Below are 18,829 nucleotides of genomic sequence, written 5' to 3'. Positions count from 1 at the left end.
TGGGTGGGGGGGCCCGGTGGGTGTGGGGGGCCCGACCCCCCGGGCGGAGCGCCGCCGCGCTTCCCAAGCGGCGCACTATCCAGTGCGCCACCGGGCCGGCCCTAAACATGTATTTGACAGCAAAATCTAACACAGTGATAAAAATATTTTAACGTTCAAATATATAATGCACTAGAGTAAAATTGCGGAAATGGAAATGGAAATACAATTTCAAAGAAAAAAATAATAATATAAAATTTCTAAATATCAGTGAAGATATTCATGGATTTTTTTCTTTAAATGGATGATAGAGGGCAATCAAATTGCTATGTTATTTATATGCCATTGGTAACAGAGTTATGTATCAGTTTCATTTTTAAATGACAGTGCTTACGATATTATATTATTTACAACTATTTAAACTTGGAGGTGGGAATAGTATTCTTTGGGGGATATTCTTTTGTAGTTGCATGAGTAATAATTGGAAAGGATACAGTTTTGAAGCCATTCTATCAGAGTAAACACACTGCTTCTAGTGCCATTCCTAAATCAAGAACTCATGAGCCTGGTGGTGTAGGAAAACGTAGTGAAGCACTCGTCACAACTCACAGCTGAGAGCAAAACTGGGTGGTGTCTAAGTAACTTCTTTTCTTTTTTTTTTTTTTTAGTGTTTATACATACTTTTTATTTCTAGAGAGAACTTTGTATTCTTAATACAAATTTACTAATTTTTATAGTCCATCAAGGAGGAAAATAGTGGTAAATTATTAGTCATAATTTTCTAGCAAACTCTAAGAATGTGATTATTTTAAACTGAGTACATTTTTGTCAGGTTACTGAAGTTTGTCTTTTTACAGGTAACAAATTTTTAGTTTAAATACATTTTAGCTGTGACTGTTTCTCACGTGTTTACCCTGTTTCTACTTACTGAACAGACCTCAATGAAAATATTTTATTATTTCCCTGATAAGCAAGTGTTGTCATTTTTTTTTTTTTTTCGTGACCGGCAACGGATCGCAACCCTCAGTGTTGCGCCCGTACCGGACCGGGACCGGCCACGGGATCGCAACCCTCAGTGGTGCTCCCGCCCCTCGCACAGCCAGTGAGCGGCCGGTCTGTATGTGGGATCCGAACCCTCGGCAGGAGCGCCACTTGGGAAGCGCGGCAGTGCTCCGGCCGAGGGTTCGGATCCCACATACAGACCGGCTGCTCACTGGCTGAGTGAGGGGCGGGAGCACCACTGAGGGTTGCGATCCCGTGGCCGGTCCCGGTCGGGTACGGGCGCAACACTGAGGGTTGCGATCCCTTGCCGGTCACGAAAAAAGACAAAAAGGAAAAAAAAAAAAAAGTCTCTTTGCCATATACTAAGTGATGTATCTTAAGTTTTTATCTGCTTTTTTTTAACTTCTCAATATACATTTTAGTCGACTTTCACGACACTTTACCTGTTCCTCTTCTGTCCTCCCTCTCCCACCCCCCACATCATATCTGTTCACTTGTCTTAAAAAGTTCAAGGAATTGTGATTGTTCTTTTTGTTTGGATATAGAAGCTCAAGGTTTATTATTGTTAAACTAGGTCAGGAAAGAAAGGACAAGGAAGATAAAGTTTAGCTATTGTAGCACATGGTTTACCTCAAATTTGAGACATGCATTCTCCCAAATAAGGTAGTCTATATATTCATAATTTTCACCATTATCTGTAAAAAGCTATAAAGATCAATTATGCAAATTTTATAGAGGCTTCTGAAGTCCTTTTCTGTCTTTTGCATTATATTTTGTATTTGGAGGTGTTGATTTTGGGTGGAACCCACATCCATTTTTATCTTCAATATAACACAATGAAAGATATTTTTTATTTCAAGTTTATGCTTCATTCTATCAGTAGCTTTTATTCAAATTCCATAATTGCTCTATTTGGCAAGAAATAAAATCTGAAGGAATGTCCAAACTCTGCTTAATAATAATGATCCATGATAATATTTTACTTTCAAATAGAATAGTTTTTGTAGAGCTGAACTTTGTTAACTTTTGACAAATTTGGAAAAATGGTCAGTGGTAAAGAAAATTTATTATTTTCTTAGAATTTGAATTAAAAATGTAAAGAAATTTGAAGTCTACTAGCAAGATATAGTTCTTGAAATATATCTTTCCTTTGAAAAAGTATAAACTTTTAGTGTAAATGTACTTTTTTACATAAAATTTCATTTAAATGCATATTCTATGGATATACTTATATTAGTTAAAAATACTTTAAAGAAAGAAGCCTAAGTAATAGGAAAAGTGAAGCCAATATGATTATGAGGTAGAAAAGTTCTGCTAGTATTTCCATTGAAGAGAAAATAATTCAATAACAATAACAATTTTAAAAAGCAGAAGCCTTTTTACTTTCTATTTATAAGTTGAGTATAAAAAGTTCATGAAGCTGGTCCTCTTTATTTCTTACAGTTGTAAAAATGTATTGAAACAAATTAGAATCTGTTGGATCAGACTTATAAAACAAAATCTCACCAGTCCAGTTTTCTCCTGGGGCTGGCTGGAGAAGGGGTGGGAAAATGTGTAGGTGCAGTGACAACTTTTTTCATTGCTTCCCTCATCCCCCATATCACAGCAAGGAGGGTCTGTGCTGTTAAATGTTTAACAGCCCATCCTTCAGGGCGAAAGTCACCCTGGTTTGTAGTATTATTTGCAGATTTCCAGAGTATAAATTCTCCCCCCACGGCCAATTTAAAGCTACCAACATGATGTTACTGAATACAGAGCTAAGAAAAAACTCACTGTGTATACTGCACCAGCTGACAGAAGCCAGCTCCAGCGCACCACTGCCACTGGCACTGTAATATTTGTCAGTGTAATAGTCGTTCACGTGATCTCCTAAAGCTGAGGCTATGCCTTATTCATTTCTGTTCCTAGCACATAGCAAGCTATAGATTATAGGATTCACATGAATACTGGATGGATGGATGGATGGATGATAGATTTGGATAATAAGTTGTATTCTACATAGAGCTTTCTGCACACCCCTAATTCAGGTAAACCTGAGGAGTTTATAGTAGTAGCTCGACGGTGGTTATTGTGAGCTGATGAAAGAGCCAGCGTCTGTGATGTGTGCAGATATGGCATGTGGTTAGACTCTCTCTTCACCTTCTCACTTGCCCCCTGGGTTTGTGGTGCAGCTGCTGTTTTCCAAGTCTCTTCAGAGGCTGAAATCTACCCAGTGGGGAGACAGCACTCACTCAGTAGGCCACTTGGCATAGATACCTTTACAACTTCATGAGAAGTAAGCAAGGTGCTAAGTGAAGGGCAGGAAGGGCACATGTTAAAAGCAAATTTTTAAAGATTCCCTTGGTCTATATATCAACCTCCCCCACTTTGAGGAAAATTGAGTGTGCAGGGTTACTTAGATGCTGGAAACAGAAACGATTCCTCAGGCATAAGAGAAGATCAGAACTGAATGATCAGATCAGAAAGTCGAAAAGAAAGGCTGAAAAAAGAAATGATAATTATTTGAATGGAAACACAAAATGAAATTCTACTTAAAATTACATTTTTTTTTTAACAGATGAAATATTGCCTTTCAGTTTTGGATGCCCAAGTTGAAATAAGTCATTATATTATTTCCATCGAAAGTAGTTACCACAGTTTTTACGTAAAAGATATTTTATGTATTTTCATTATTGAATATACTGAATTTTAATTTGAGTCACTGTGATACATTTCACAACTTAAACAGAGCAGTGACAGAATGTTTAGTATGACATTACATTCACATGTTGCAGTTAGTAAAATTCTGAAAAACATGAAATTTTCCTTGATCTTGCCATTGAATTATGGACTGTGAGGATTTGCAATGGAACATAAGTTTTTGAATAAGAGTTTTAATGATCTCTGGAAAATACCAAAAACCAGAAATAGCAATACTAAGTATACAAGAACATTTACTTCTGAAGTTAATTCTATTCTATTATTCAGCTCCTTTAAATTCGATTACATATTAATCCAGATATTTCATTTGGATATTCTAAATTTTTGTGAGATTACACATATGTAGTATGAGTTTAAATTTGATTTAATTATTTGGAAAATACTGAAGGTGATCCCCACGATAAAACATTTAGAGACTGAGTTTTAATGTCTCTTCCATCTGTGGTCAAGTTATTTGACTTTTTGAGTAAATATAATCTAGTTTTATAAAAAAGGATAATAAAACTTTTTCCCCAGGTTATTGAGAAATTTTAAAAAGCATTTTTTCCATTAGGAAAAACTCTGTAATATTCTGTGATTTACCATTTGTTGGGAGCACAACTATGTATACATAAGAAAGGAAATTTATTATGCGCTCTCCAATAATTCATTTGATCTAAAAATATAAGGTATACTGGCTCCATCAGAATGTTTATTTTACATTTACGATTTAGTTTTTATCTGAGTATTTTCTGAGCATCAGCTTACACTTAACTGAGAAGCAGAACTCTACATAATTTATTTCCCTTCTTTCCCAACTTAGTTTCTTACTTTTCATTGCTCTTATTATGGTTTTTACAAATGCCTTATTGGATATTTTCTGTGAGATTATTATTATTATATATTTTTTACTTATTTGATTTTATGTTTTTTCCCTTCTCACGTCTCTTAAACATATGCAATTTTATTTCTAGACATTTCAAACATAACTTGCTTCTAAATATAGTCATCATTTTTGAAGCGTTCCCACACTTTCCATTCTTTGTGTCATTGGATTGATTTCATGATCTGGCTGTATTTATTGGAAAGGGTCAGATTCTTTTCCCTAACTCAGCACGTCAATTTTATTTCTAGACATTTCAAACATAACTTGCTTCTAAATATAGTCATCATTTTTGAAGCGCTCCCACACTTTCCATTCTTTGTGTCATTGGATTGATTTCATGATCTGGCTGTATTTATTGGAAAGGGTCAGATTCTTTTCCCTAACTCAGCACGTCATGACTTCTGAGTTGATTGGGTCAGTTGGGGTGGGGAATAGTAAACAGAATAGTAATAGCACAATGTTAGACTGAAAGCAGCATTGAACTGAATATTTGAATATAAATATTCAAATATTTATGGAGACCACTGTAAGAAGACTGGTTGCCATCCACTTTTTTTTTTTAAACAAATGTCCTTTAGTAGCCTGTTGATCATTAATCATCTAAATTCTAACCACAGAGAATTCAGACTTTTAGATGGTCTCCAGGGCAGAATTTGTTGTATCAAGAATTTTAATTACAAATCATAGGTAATAAATACTATTGGAAATTCCTAATAAGGTTTGAGACAGGGATCCTACAGAGACTCCATTTTCCCCTCCATTGTTCTGGACGATAGAGTTATAATTCAAGGAGCCAATAGTGAGTGAGAACCATAGTCCTGCTTGATTATCAGAATGACTAGATTGGTGAGAGGCTTTCTCCCTAAAGGATTTAAACTTATTCCACCCATTTGTGGGTGGAATAACTGGCAATAGTGAGTCCTGCCCATTGGATTTGTCGGGAGGTATTTGCCAAGGTGATTGCCACAAGGGAGGGCAAAGATGTGGGCTGCTTTCAGGTCAGAAGGAGGGTGGGAGGAAACCAGCTTGCTCACTGGTAGCACCTTCTGGGGAACACCCATGTGCCTGTGAGATGGATGTGCATGAGCATCATCTCTGGAAATTAACCCACCCAGGTGAGAAGATGGCCCATTATGTTTTCACTTTCTTGGGGTAGAGAGAAAGGCAGAGGCCTTTTCTCAAGACATTTCAAAATTGTGTGTATTGGTGCAAGTTTTCTTTGTTGTAGAAATCTTGGGGTGGTTATCCTTTTTACCTCCAGTTATAAAAATTTTAAGGAGACGGGTATTTCTATGTTTTACACTTTTCCAAATATGCCTTGGGAATTGAAGAAAAAGTAAAATGGATTTATTAAAAATCATATAATATTTTAAAATGATTAAAAAACAAAAATGTTTATCTACAGTAACAATAACCTATGTAGACTGATCAAATATGCCTTGGGAATTGAAGAAAAAGTAAAATGGATTTATTAAAAATCATATAATATTTAAAAATGATTAAAAAACAAAAATGTTTATCTACAGTAACAATAACCTATGTAGACTGATTTTTTTTTTTAATTTGGAAAATGTAATAAGTGGTAAAACTCACCCAGACAGAGCCATGCATACATTTTTTTATGTAATACTAAAATACAAATCATGTGTCACTGTCTCTTGCTAAGTTCAATTTAACAGTTTTCCCCTTTTCCTCTAGAACTCATGAACCAACCAGAAGATAAAAGAGTATTCAGTTTTAAAAAAAATCTTTTATGACCAATAAGTATTATAAATGATGTTTGAAGGAACGTAGAGAGTATAAGAATGTAAGAGACTTCCTAGTTTGATCACTTTAAGGGAGGACTTTTGAAAAAGTAGTTTCCTGAAGCAGTCTTCCCCACACGGAGACTGAAAAAGAGCAGAAGATGCTGATGACTCCCTTCATCCTTTCTGCCAACGCTTGGTCTCTCTGTACAAACAAAGGAGAAGGGGGACTCAATCAGCAGAGAGAGTAGGAACCTACCCCGATCCGCTGGGTGATTTTTCAGTTAGCTTCTGACCCACCCACCATGGGAAATCTCCAAAGTTGCTCTTTGGCATTAGGGGGACCTCTCAAGAATCACAACCTAGTATTAGTGGCCAAAAGCACAGATTTTTCAGATTTGATTCAGACAAACCCTGTTAAGGAGAAAAAACTGATTTTTCTTACTTCAGTCTGTTTTATAAGTAAATTCGTAAAATAATTACTCTGACTACTGAGCTCCCTGTTTTCAAATATAGGAGCAACAGCGGCAGCACGGAAGGAGGTAATAAGAAACAAGATCCGAGCAATAGGCAAGATGGCCAGAGTGTTCTCGGTTCTCAGGTGAGATCATTTTTCCTCTACTTCTGTTTTGAAGTTAATTATGTGTCACTTAATGAATACTTTGATACTTTTAACTGTTAATTTAAATATTTTACTAGAAAAATATTTGCCTTTCTTAATTATTTTTTCCTTTTAAAAGGAATTGCTAGTTCCTCGGTATTTTAGTTAAATCGCAATCTACTAAATTATTTCTGTAAAGAAAGCTTCCCTGAATGGATTGCATCACATTTTATTTCTCTATTTGTTGCAAGTCTTTAAAACATTTATTTCCCAATAGGTTGAACATCTTATGAAATAGGAAAAGCTATTATAATCCATTTTTTCATTCAGGTTCTATGGTAAAAGATGAATTTTTCAGATGCATTTCACTAGGTTTCTAGGAAATGAATGTCAACCATACTGTTGATGGGAATCTATATTATTCTAATAAATCATTGAGAGAAACAAATTACTTAATGTTTCAGTTCCCATTAGAAATTTATTTTTAAAGAGATCATGAGTAATGCTATTATCATTAGGCATGGATTTATAAAACAAGTATTTTTTGAAGGAAATTCTCTATACTTTTTTTACTTCACTTATCTATTTCTAGATAATACAAAGCAACTGTATTTCTCTTCAAAAGACTACTTTAAAATATGGCATGTTTATATGTGAGTGTGAGGGGTATACAGTCAATTCACAGTTATACATATAAACAAGGGTAGATAGGAATAGCTTGGGAAATACTGCATTTATATATTGTATAATGTAATAGTCTAACTTTTTGCAAATCTTTGCCTCAACTGTTTCTCATAGAGAGTAGCTACACCGGCTCTTTTGATTTTTCCTCTGCTATTTCTATTCTACTCCTGGTAGAGTCACTAAAGAGTTACTAAATGACTGCTGCTGAAAGCAGAGAGCCACAACAAGGTTGAAAAGCATTATTATCCTTTCTTGAAGACACCAAATCAAAGTCAGTAATAACTCTGTGGTAGCCAGCACAATCATAACAAGTCATGTGAAAGCTGAAAGTAGAGCGTGCTTGCTCCCTACAGCTTAATCAATGAGGCTGCCTTTGCTCTCATGCTCTACATTTCTAACTAAACTTTCAGGACTCATTCATTCATGCAATAAATAAATACAATAGAACTTGAAGCATTGATCATGAACTGTGGAATAAAAACAATATAGTGGGATAGCAAGAGGGAGATAAGGCACTTATTTTGGTATATATTCAGTAAAGAACTTTCAGAGTAATGGTATTTGAGCAAGTGTGGTGACCTTCATGAAGAAATAGGGTAAGAAAGTTGAAGGCAAAGGGAGTAGTAAGTGCAGAGATCCTTAAGTAGAAGCAAGGCCAGTAGTTTTTGAGGACCAGCAAGGAGGTCTGTGTGGCTAGAAAAACGTCCTGTGAGGGCAAAGGACTATACGAAGATCATAAACTCAACTGGTGCTCTGAGTAAACACTTGGTTATTTATTGTGCCTTAGATTTACCAGTAAACACTTTTATTCCTTTTTCTCTCTGAAGTCTCTATGAGGGGAAGTAAAAACAGCTTCAGAATTTTCATAGACAATTCCATGAGAAATGGACTATTTGAACCCAGTGATGATCAGTGACTTGACTTAAGGTGGCACATATTAATAGAAAATAAAAAAGGTATATGTTATTGCCTTCCTATAATAAAAGAATCTCTAGTAAATGCACAGAATACAAAGGGATCATATCCAGAGAAAAGTTAAGCTTAGTAAGAAATAATCAAGCATTAAATGTGTATGGTAAGCTTAGGCTATTCAGATACTAAATTGGAATGACAGGCATCTAGACAATAAAGTCATATAAGAGAATGAGGTGTGTGCTTAATACATGAACAGATGCTCTGCTGTGGCATTGGACAAGAGGGAGCCATTATGTTCCCTGAATGGAATGTTCATGAAAGTGAGTGAGGAATCTAATAAAAAATTAGGCTGAAAATGTATTTAAGTCTAGATCCTTGAGGGCATTGAATACCATAGTAGAGCATTTGATTTTTATGTGTATAGGCAATGAGCAATCATGGAATGAACTTCACAGGGTGAGAAACATGCTGTAACCCACGTTTCGATATGTATGTTATTGGCAATGTGAAGATTGTCTAGCAAGATAACATATTGATAGCAGGAAAAACATTTAGGAAGCTATTAAAGCAAAAGGTTAAACCAGGCTATGGGAAGAAAAATGTAAAGGAAGGGATAAATATGAGAAATTCTGGAAGCAAGAATTTGTGAAACTAGAATGTGATGAATAATATATGGGGCTGGTGGTACAGATTTGTCAGGTATAGCTGCCCAGCATGTTCCTTACATTTTGGAAATTTGCAACATTATAAGAAAACTGTCTTTCAGCAGCCCTTGCTGGTAAGGTAAAGGCAGGTTGCCTAGGATTCACCAATCAGATAAATTGCACATAAAGCTTCTTTTTCAAAATGAGCATTGTGAGCAAGCAAGTGAGGCAGGAAATGGTTCTGTCAGGTGTGGAACCAGAGGGGCCAGCAGTGGAAGAACTTCTGCCTCAGCATTTTGAGAGCTAACTACATGACGTGAGTGTGTGCTTAGCTGTTGGCTACATCAGTAACAGCATTTCATGGAGCTGACCCGTCAGTGTGAGTGGTCACTGTCAGTGTGAGTGGTCACTGGTGCCCTACCTGGCTGCAGAGCATGCAAGTCCAGTTCTCTGGATCTGTGAGCAGTCTAATATCCTTTATCCAAATTTCCATCATTTGCTACAAGAACCCTTACCTGTGCAAGAGGTGACAAGGAAGAGGAACTATCAGTGTGAGTGGTCACTGGTGCCCTACCTGGCTGCAGAGCATGCAAGTCCAGTTCTCTGGATCTGTGAGCAGTCTAATATCCTTTAATACATCTCTATACTGTAAAATTAGCCAGACTAAATTTCCATCATTTGCTACAAGAACCCTTACCTGTGCAAGAGGTGACAAGGAAGAGGAACTATTCTTTTCTACAGAGGTACCAGTCTATGCAATTGATAGGATGCTGTTATCTAAGAAAGAGAAAGTATTTCTCCATTTAAATATCTATCAGGTATTATTGGGAAGACCAGGATGAGTTGAACTTGGCAAAACACTCATGAAGAGGCAGTTAGAAATTCTACCCTGGAGCTTCACAGAGAGGTGAGGGTTAGAAATGCAGACATAGAGTGAACACCATGGAGACAAGACTGCAACAGCATAAGCAGATGGTCTTGCTAAAGGAGAGAGTGAAAAGTAGGAGAAAGAGAAAAGAATCCCTTAGAACAGTGCTTTCCAATAGAAGTAGGAGGAAGACAAAAGAATCCTTTAGAACAATACTTTCTAATAGAAATGTAATGTGAGCCTTACCTGTCATTTTAAATTTTCTAGAAACCATAGTGAGAGGAGTAGAAAGAAACAGGTAAAATTAGTTTTAATAATATATTTTACACCAATATCCAGAATTTTGTCATTTTAGCATGTAATCAATGCAATGCTTATTAAAGAGATATTTTCCCTTCCATTCTTATTTTTGTACTAAGTCATTAAAATTTGTTGTGTATTTTACGCTTCCAACATATCTCAACTCACATAGCCACGTTTCAAGTAGTTAAGAGCCACACGCAGCTGGGGGCTACCATATTGGAAACGTCTACTATTTGATAACATAGACTTTATTGTAGCAGTCATTCATGTAACATTACTTCCATATAAATGTCTAAAAATATATGGTATGTTTCAAGTGAGAAAAAAAAGATCTAGAGGGCCAAGATAGAGATAAATGTGGATTCTTATATTCATTTTTTCTAAGTCATTTATTTTTTACAAAAGAAAATAAATTTTAATGACCCCCTCATTGTGCCTTCCAGAGAAGAGAGTGAGAGTGTGCTGACCCTGAAAGGCTTGACCCCCACCGGCATGCTCCCCAGCGGAGTGCTTTCTGGAGGGAAGCAAACCCTGCAAAGCGGTAAGCAGGCCATTGGTATGACTGTGTGCCCATAGCATCTCAGTCAGCTGTGTTGCTAGGGCCCTGATTTATTCATTCATTTAAGCTTTGTCTTGGTCTTCAGTTCTTTGCAGCTGGTAAAAGAGCTGAAACCCCAATCAGTATTGTCAGTCATGTCCAACATAATAGCTCCCTCATTCGCTGGAGTGTATTCTTTATCCTCCTCCCCTATTCCTTCATTTACGTATTAGTCCACATATGTAAGACAACTCATTTAGGTTGCCTGCATGCACAATAGGTTTGACTACTTTGAGCCAATCAGTTGCTAAAAACATCTTCTTAATTATATTCTTAATAAGTATTCTGGTTATCTATACAGGATTGATGAAATAAACACACACAGACTATAATACATATTCATAAGTCTAGATTTTAGTGGAAAACGGAAGAAGATTATAAAAAAAGATGATTTTATTACATAGTTGAATGAAAATTGGGAGCCATCTGTGTCTTTTCTCAGATTTATCAATCCAAAACATAAAAGACTGAGTAGAACCACAATAATGATAACATTTCCTTTGAGATAGAGATTTTTGTATTAAAATGTATAGACCAGTACTGTCCCACAGAACTTTTTGTGATGATGGAAATTTCTGTATCTGTATAGAAGCCACTGGCAACATGTGGCTATTGAGCATTTGAAATAAACAAATGAGAAACTAAATTTTTTAGTTTGTCTAATTTTCATTAAATTTAATTTAAATAGCCACATGTGGCTAGTGTCTACCATGTTAAACAGCTCAGTTCTATACACTCTTTTACTTTTATTATTTTTGTTTCATTATCAATTTTACCTAATATTATTAATTAGAATACAATATTAACAATACTTGATAGAAATTTTGCTATTAGATTAGACTGTAACAGAAAAAAATTAAGACAAAAGTGTGCTATAACATTTTCAAAGCAATCTTAGTGTGTTGTTTATTTTCTTGTATCTTTCCTTGAATCTTTTTTGTATTTTCTTTTCTCTCCCTGTCCTTCAACCTAGAAGATTCAGGTATTCTTAGGCTTATGTTATTTAGACACACTTCTTCCACATGAAGAGAAATGATCAACTTCCTGAATATGGTATTGCTAAATGATAACATCCTAGCAGCATCATAGTAGTTTTCTTTATTTTCAGTTGAGTTTATTCCAAAATTAAAGTTTNAGTGAGGCAGGAAATGGTTCTGTCAGGTGTGGAACCAGAGGGGCCAGCAGTGGAAGAACTTCTGCCTCAGCATTTTGAGAGCTAACTACATGACGTGAGTGTGTGCTTAGCTGTTGGCTACATCAGTAACAGCATTTCATGGAGCTGACCCATCAGTGTGAGTGGTCACTGGTGCCCTACCTGGCTGCAGAGCATGCAAGTCCAGTTCTCTGGATCTGTGAGCAGTCTAATATCCTTTAATACATCTCTATACTGTAAAATTAGCCAGACTAAATTTCCATCATTTGCTACAAGAACCCTTACCTGTGCAAGAGGTGACAAGGAAGAGGAACTATTCTTTTCTACAGAGGTACCAGTCTATGCAATTGATAGGATGCTGTTATCTAAGAAAGAGAAAGTATTTCTCCATTTAAATATCTATCAGGTATTATTGGGAAGACCAGGATGAGTTGAACTTGGCAAAACACTCATGAAGAGGCAGTTAGAAATTCTACCCTGGAGCTTCACAGAGAGGTGAGGGTTAGAAATGCAGACATAGAGTGAACACCATGGAGACAAGACTGCAACAGCATAAGCAGATGGTCTTGCTAAAGGAGAGAGTGAAAAGTAGGAGAAAGAGAAAAGAATCCCTTAGAACAGTGCTTTCCAATAGAAGTAGGAGGAAGACAAAAGAATCCTTTAGAACAATACTTTCTAATAGAAATGTAATGTGAGCCTTACCTGTCATTTTAAATTTTCTAGAAACCATAGTGAGAGGAGTAGAAAGAAACAGGTAAAATTAGTTTTAATAATATATTTTACACCAATATCCAGAATTTTGTCATTTTAGCATGTAATCAATGCAATGCTTATTAAAGAGATATTTTCCCTTCCATTCTTATTTTTGTACTAAGTCATTAAAATTTGTTGTGTATTTTACGCTTCCAACATATCTCAACTCACATAGCCACGTTTCAAGTAGTTAAGAGCCACACGCAGCTGGGGGCTACCATATTGGAAACGTCTACTATTTGATAACATAGACTTTATTGTAGCAGTCATTCATGTAACATTACTTCCATATAAATGTCTAAAAATATATGGTATGTTTCAAGTGAGAAAAAAAAGATCTAGAGGGCCAAGATAGAGATAAATGTGGATTCTTATATTCATTTTTTCTAAGTCATTTATTTTTTACAAAAGAAAATAAATTTTAATGACCCCCTCATTGTGCCTTCCAGAGAAGAGAGTGAGAGTGTGCTGACCCTGAAAGGCTTGACCCCCACCGGCATGCTCCCCAGCGGAGTGCTTTCTGGAGGGAAGCAAACCCTGCAAAGCGGTAAGCAGGCCATTGGTATGACTGTGTGCCCATAGCATCTCAGTCAGCTGTGTTGCTAGGGCCCTGATTTATTCATTCATTTAAGCTTTGTCTTGGTCTTCAGTTCTTTGCAGCTGGTAAAAGAGCTGAAACCCCAATCAGTATTGTCAGTCATGTCCAACATAATAGCTCCCTCATTCGCTGGAGTGTATTCTTTATCCTCCTCCCCTATTCCTTCATTTACGTATTAGTCCACATATGTAAGACAACTCATTTAGGTTGCCTGCATGCACAATAGGTTTGACTACTTTGAGCCAATCAGTTGCTAAAAACATCTTCTTAATTATATTCTTAATAAGTATTCTGGTTATCTATACAGGATTGATGAAATAAACACACACAGACTATAATACATATTCATAAGTCTAGATTTTAGTGGAAAACGGAAGAAGATTATAAAAAAAGATGATTTTATTACATAGTTGAATGAAAATTGGGAGCCATCTGTGTCTTTTCTCAGATTTATCAATCCAAAACATAAAAGACTGAGTAGAACCACAATAATGATAACATTTCCTTTGAGATAGAGATTTTTGTATTAAAATGTATAGACCAGTACTGTCCCACAGAACTTTTTGTGATGATGGAAATTTCTGTATCTGTATAGAAGCCACTGGCAACATGTGGCTATTGAGCATTTGAAATAAACAAATGAGAAACTAAATTTTTTAGTTTGTCTAATTTTCATTAAATTTAATTTAAATAGCCACATGTGGCTAGTGTCTACCATGTTAAACAGCTCAGTTCTATACACTCTTTTACTTTTATTATTTTTGTTTCATTATCAATTTTACCTAATATTATTAATTAGAATACAATATTAACAATACTTGATAGAAATTTTGCTATTAGATTAGACTGTAACAGAAAAAAATTAAGACAAAAGTGTGCTATAACATTTTCAAAGCAATCTTAGTGTGTTGTTTATTTTCTTGTATCTTTCCTTGAATCTTTTTTGTATTTTCTTTTCTCTCCCTGTCCTTCAACCTAGAAGATTCAGGTATTCTTAGGCTTATGTTATTTAGACACACTTCTTCCACATGAAGAGAAATGATCAACTTCCTGAATATGGTATTGCTAAATGATAACATCCTAGCAGCATCATAGTAGTTTTCTTTATTTTCAGTTGAGTTTATTCCAAAATTAAAGTTTCTGAGTTTTCACCAAAAGACAAAATATTTTCAGTGAAGGTAGGAAAATACACAGTAGTGAAGTAAATCCTCCCTTCAAATTTATAGCTAAAAATTATTTTAATAACTTAAAAACACAGATGTTTTCCCACCAAAGTAGACCTGCTCACTAAAACATTAGCATAAATGGATCATTTGTATGCACAAAATGCACCTCTACCTAATTGATTGAAATCTGCAGTTTCTGATAAGCACGGTTTAAGACACAGCAAGTGTACTATCAGAAACTATGGGCCACATTTGTTTTAGAAGGATACATTTAATAATGGGCAGTACATATTTCTAATACATCAGTGCTGGTATGGTTCCAGATTTTTTGCTTTTCTTTAAACTTGTTACTTAAGTTCTTAAAATTCTTTTTTTTTTTTTTTCATTTCCAGATTTTTGCCTGTATTTTCAACTTAGATCATTTACTTTAATTTATTTAAATCCATTGGTTTGTGTTATTCTATGTTGAACACACGCACATACGCACACGCAACACAAACACACACACACACAAAAGACATATGGGGTGGAACCTCATTTGTCTTGAGAATTTAAGGACTTAATGTATATTTTAAACTACATCCATTAATAGAACTTCAAAATTCATTGCCTGACACCCTTCAATTTGCCTAAAAAGGTTAATTACTTAAAGCTTTGCTGTTTAGCTCTTCGCCATAGTGGTAACCATTCTGCATATTTATCATAAAGAATCTAAAATGCACTGTAAGTAAATACAGTATACATTTGGCAGTTGCTCTAGTTTTAAAACCTTAAAGTGTAAGAAAAATGCAAATTAAAGTCAAGGGGTAGAATTTTAATATTAAACATTTTGGACTTGCAGAAAAGTTTTGCATTTTAGCATTTAATGAGGAAAATGTCAACTATCCTTAATAATATGGAAAGACTCACACATCTGTACAGTGAAAGTATAGACCATAACCTTATCATAAAAAGGGCTGATAAAGCAATGGGCTTTTAAAGTTCTGCCTCTGAAATATGCTGTTTCAGTATGTTTATGTGAAACCTCATATGCAAGTATAATGAGCTTTCAGTATTGAGGCTGCCTGTTCTTTAAAATGCTGATAGAATTATTGCCGCTGCTAGCATGTTACCACTTGATTTGTAACATTTCAAGAGTTTCATTTCTAAAAATGATATTCCAGTAAGGAAAAGAAAACTGATTTTAAATTAGGCTGCCTGACAAAAGAAGTCCAGACTATATCATTCCCTTTCTTTTTCTGTTTCCTTCACCCTCTTCCCACCCCCAAATCTAAACGTGCTCCATGTTTGTCTTTAAAAAGTCACATGCATTATGAAGTTTGACACACTGATTTTATTCCTCCTTTAAATTTTCATGTACACCCCCAGTTTCCCATTGCATTAGGAAATGGTGCTATTTAATATTAAATAGTATGAATTATCCCACTGACGCTGTGGCACTGTTTCAAGTTCTGCCAGTTTGGCATTTTTAAACTATAAATCACCAAATATAGGAAGGGTTTTATACTAAAAGAAAACTTTCTTGAGCGTTTTCTTAAAGAGTTAATCATTTTGTCATTTATTTAATGAGCAAAACCCAAAGCAATTCACTCAGATACGTGTATCCAGCTCATAAGTAAACTCATTATTTTTGTGGTGTTTTTCCTTTCATTTTAGCATTTTTGTTGTGTTATCTGTGCCAGAATCCAGCACTTGCAGGAACATTAGTTCTCTTAGCTCCTTTGATCGTCACTGATTTGTTCTTAGAGTTGAAAAATCCTCTGCTCATTCTTCTCATTCATTTGCACCCCCTTTCTTCTCTTCAGCTACTGTTGAGGCTATTGAGGCTGATGAAGGTAAATTGGCCAGTCCCCTTTCTGTTGTGCCTGCAACAGATAAGGGCTCTGCTGGGTGTATTCATTTTTTTGCTGTAGCTTGTACAGAGTGTGTGGGTGTTGGGCTAACAGTTGTGGCTCAGTATTAACCAAAATGTTCTTGCTTTAAAGGGGAAAATGTCCTTCTATGGTTTGTTTGTTTGTTCTTTTTTTCCCTTAAAGCTATGTTTGACTTTTGTATGCAATAAACCTTAGTACAATCACAGGAAACAAAAGAATTATATATCTTGAACGATGTGGGGTGGGGGTTATGGCAGCTGTTTTTGACAAATAACACATAAAATAATATTCTTTGAGCTGAACCATGTCCCTCCCTCAAATCACATTCAGGCAGCACTGAAAAGGAGAGAATAAAAATAGCTTTATTCATTCCGGTCTTCAGAAGTTTGTAACCAAAAAAAAAAGTTTATCTGAATAGTGCTTTGTTGTAGTTCAACATTAATTTATGTCTCTAAAAAATATTCCAATATGAGACGGTTGTGTATGAGATAAACAGCTCTGCTAGTCTTATCAAATTTTTAACCTACTGATATTTGTAGGACAATTAGCACCAGCAAAATACTACAGAGTTCAAAGTATGTAGTGGCTGTGGAAGTGGCCAATAACAAGAATAGTGAATATCAAGTAATCACTCAATTGATTAACGTTACCGAGTGTTTGCTTTGTGTTAGGCACTGTGCTAGGAGCTGCAGGGTAAATCAAGAAGTGTATATCTCCATCTGTGTCCTAGCGCTGCTCAAAGACAATAGAGTTGACCCTGTAGTGATTACTTTTTAATTGAGTGCTTTTTAAATATATGGTTGTGAGAAAACTGCATATCAAAATAGTTTCTAATATTTATTATACATACCATATCCTCTGGAAATTTTAAAAGAATAATTTGAAGTTCCCCTTTAAAACAAAATTCTTCAGTTGTATTTTGTTCTTGCAACATAACTTCATATTTTCCCCAAATTTGTGTGCATATGGTCCTTTGGTATGATATAAAAAGTGCCACTTCAGACTTCTTCCAATTTGTACATGATTTGAATATGGTAGGGAAATAATAGCACTGTAAGAGAAAATACAACTGCTTCCTAAATAGCGGTGAATAAACTGCTATTTATGTGGGAATTCTCTATTCCTCTTGGCAAATTCTAATCTGCAGTGTGCATTCTTGTTGATAGTTTGGCTGTTTTCTGTGGTTTCTGTGACTCTGTGTTGTGTTAAGTATACTACCAATGTAAATTGCTAATACCCATTGTCTGACCAGCAACTACAGCAGAGCACATTCTTCCATATCAAGGGAGACAAAAAAGACTAGAAATGGAGCCCCATTCCAGAAATAGCCATTGTTCTAGCTAGATTTTTAATTTCTATGCTCCCACCCTATTGGCTTTTAAAACCTTGAGATTCCACTTTTACCATTTAAATTAATGAAATTGCTTCATAAATTATAATGATGACAAACTTTTTATATTCATTAGTTATGACGAAATGATATTCATAGTAGTTTAGGAAAAGAGTAGAGTACCACTTCCTTCCATCTTTTTGGTCCTTCAAAGTAGTTGAGTTAGTTTTCAGGGTGGGTGCTCATTAGACAGCTCCATTATTTTGCAATTTATTACAAATTAGAGAAGAATTAAGAAGCTTTGCTTTGGGCCTTGGTCTTTCCCATTTCCCCATCTACTTCCTCTCACACTCGACTAATCACCATTATGCTAACCTTTAAAATGCAGAGGGGGAACAAACTATTTCTCATCGTTTAATGAGTTTTGAAATAACTGTTTATAACTTTTAAGAATCTCATCCATACTAATGAAAGGCACTGCACATTTGTGTAGGAGTGGCTCGTAAAGTTTCAACTTGAAACTGATTTCTTTTTTTTGTGAATAAGGTGGGGTGGATAAAGGTACCATGAAATTGTCCCTAATCAGCCATGGAGATGCAGCCCAGTTCAGCATTGGTGATTGGCCCTTAAATATCTGGCTTGCACTTCACAGGCAGTAAAGCAAACTGATGTCATTGGTTCCCCATTTATGTATTTTATTTTCAGCTCACTGGTTGGTGCACACACTGAAGAAATCATTAAGTTTCTTGCACAAATGCCTTACCTGTCTCTGTAGCACACTGAAAGTTATAAAAAGGAAAAAAAAAAAACCCAAAAAACTGCTCCCACTTTGAGAATTCCAAGTTTTAACGGAGTAGGACCAAAACCAGTCCAATTTATTTTTGCTAAAATTTGTGAAAGATATTTTCCCCTTGTTATTCTTTAGCCACCACTTACATCTACATTGATCTAGTAAGAATGGGTTTTTCTTTGATTTAGGCAGTAATGGATGCCAGATGAACATCAGTTTGACCTGTTCGCTGCTGAAGGGCAGACAGTGCTTTTCTACTTA

The 18,829-nt window shown here is 35.5% G+C and overlaps 1 protein-coding gene across 1 annotated transcript in view; it reads left to right on the top strand.

The window, feature by feature from the left end:
* The window catches only part of PPP3CA (protein phosphatase 3, catalytic subunit, alpha isozyme), a 234,344-nt gene that overhangs the window by 212,160 nt on the left and 3,355 nt on the right, over positions 1 to 18,829 (top strand). The window contains exons 11-13 of the mRNA XM_008573519.1: positions 6,808 to 6,892; positions 10,750 to 10,847; positions 16,380 to 16,409. Of these exons, the coding sequence (XP_008571741.1) occupies positions 6,808 to 6,892; positions 10,750 to 10,847; positions 16,380 to 16,409 (213 nt within the window). The remainder of the gene's footprint in view (positions 1 to 6,807; positions 6,893 to 10,749; positions 10,848 to 16,379; positions 16,410 to 18,829) is intronic.

This window comes from Galeopterus variegatus, unplaced genomic scaffold, assembly GCF_000696425.1.
Source record: "Galeopterus variegatus unplaced genomic scaffold, G_variegatus-3.0.2 Scaffold927, whole genome shotgun sequence".
Taxonomy (NCBI): domain Eukaryota; kingdom Metazoa; phylum Chordata; class Mammalia; order Dermoptera; family Cynocephalidae; genus Galeopterus; species Galeopterus variegatus.
This window is presented reverse-complemented; position numbering and strand designations above follow the sequence as displayed.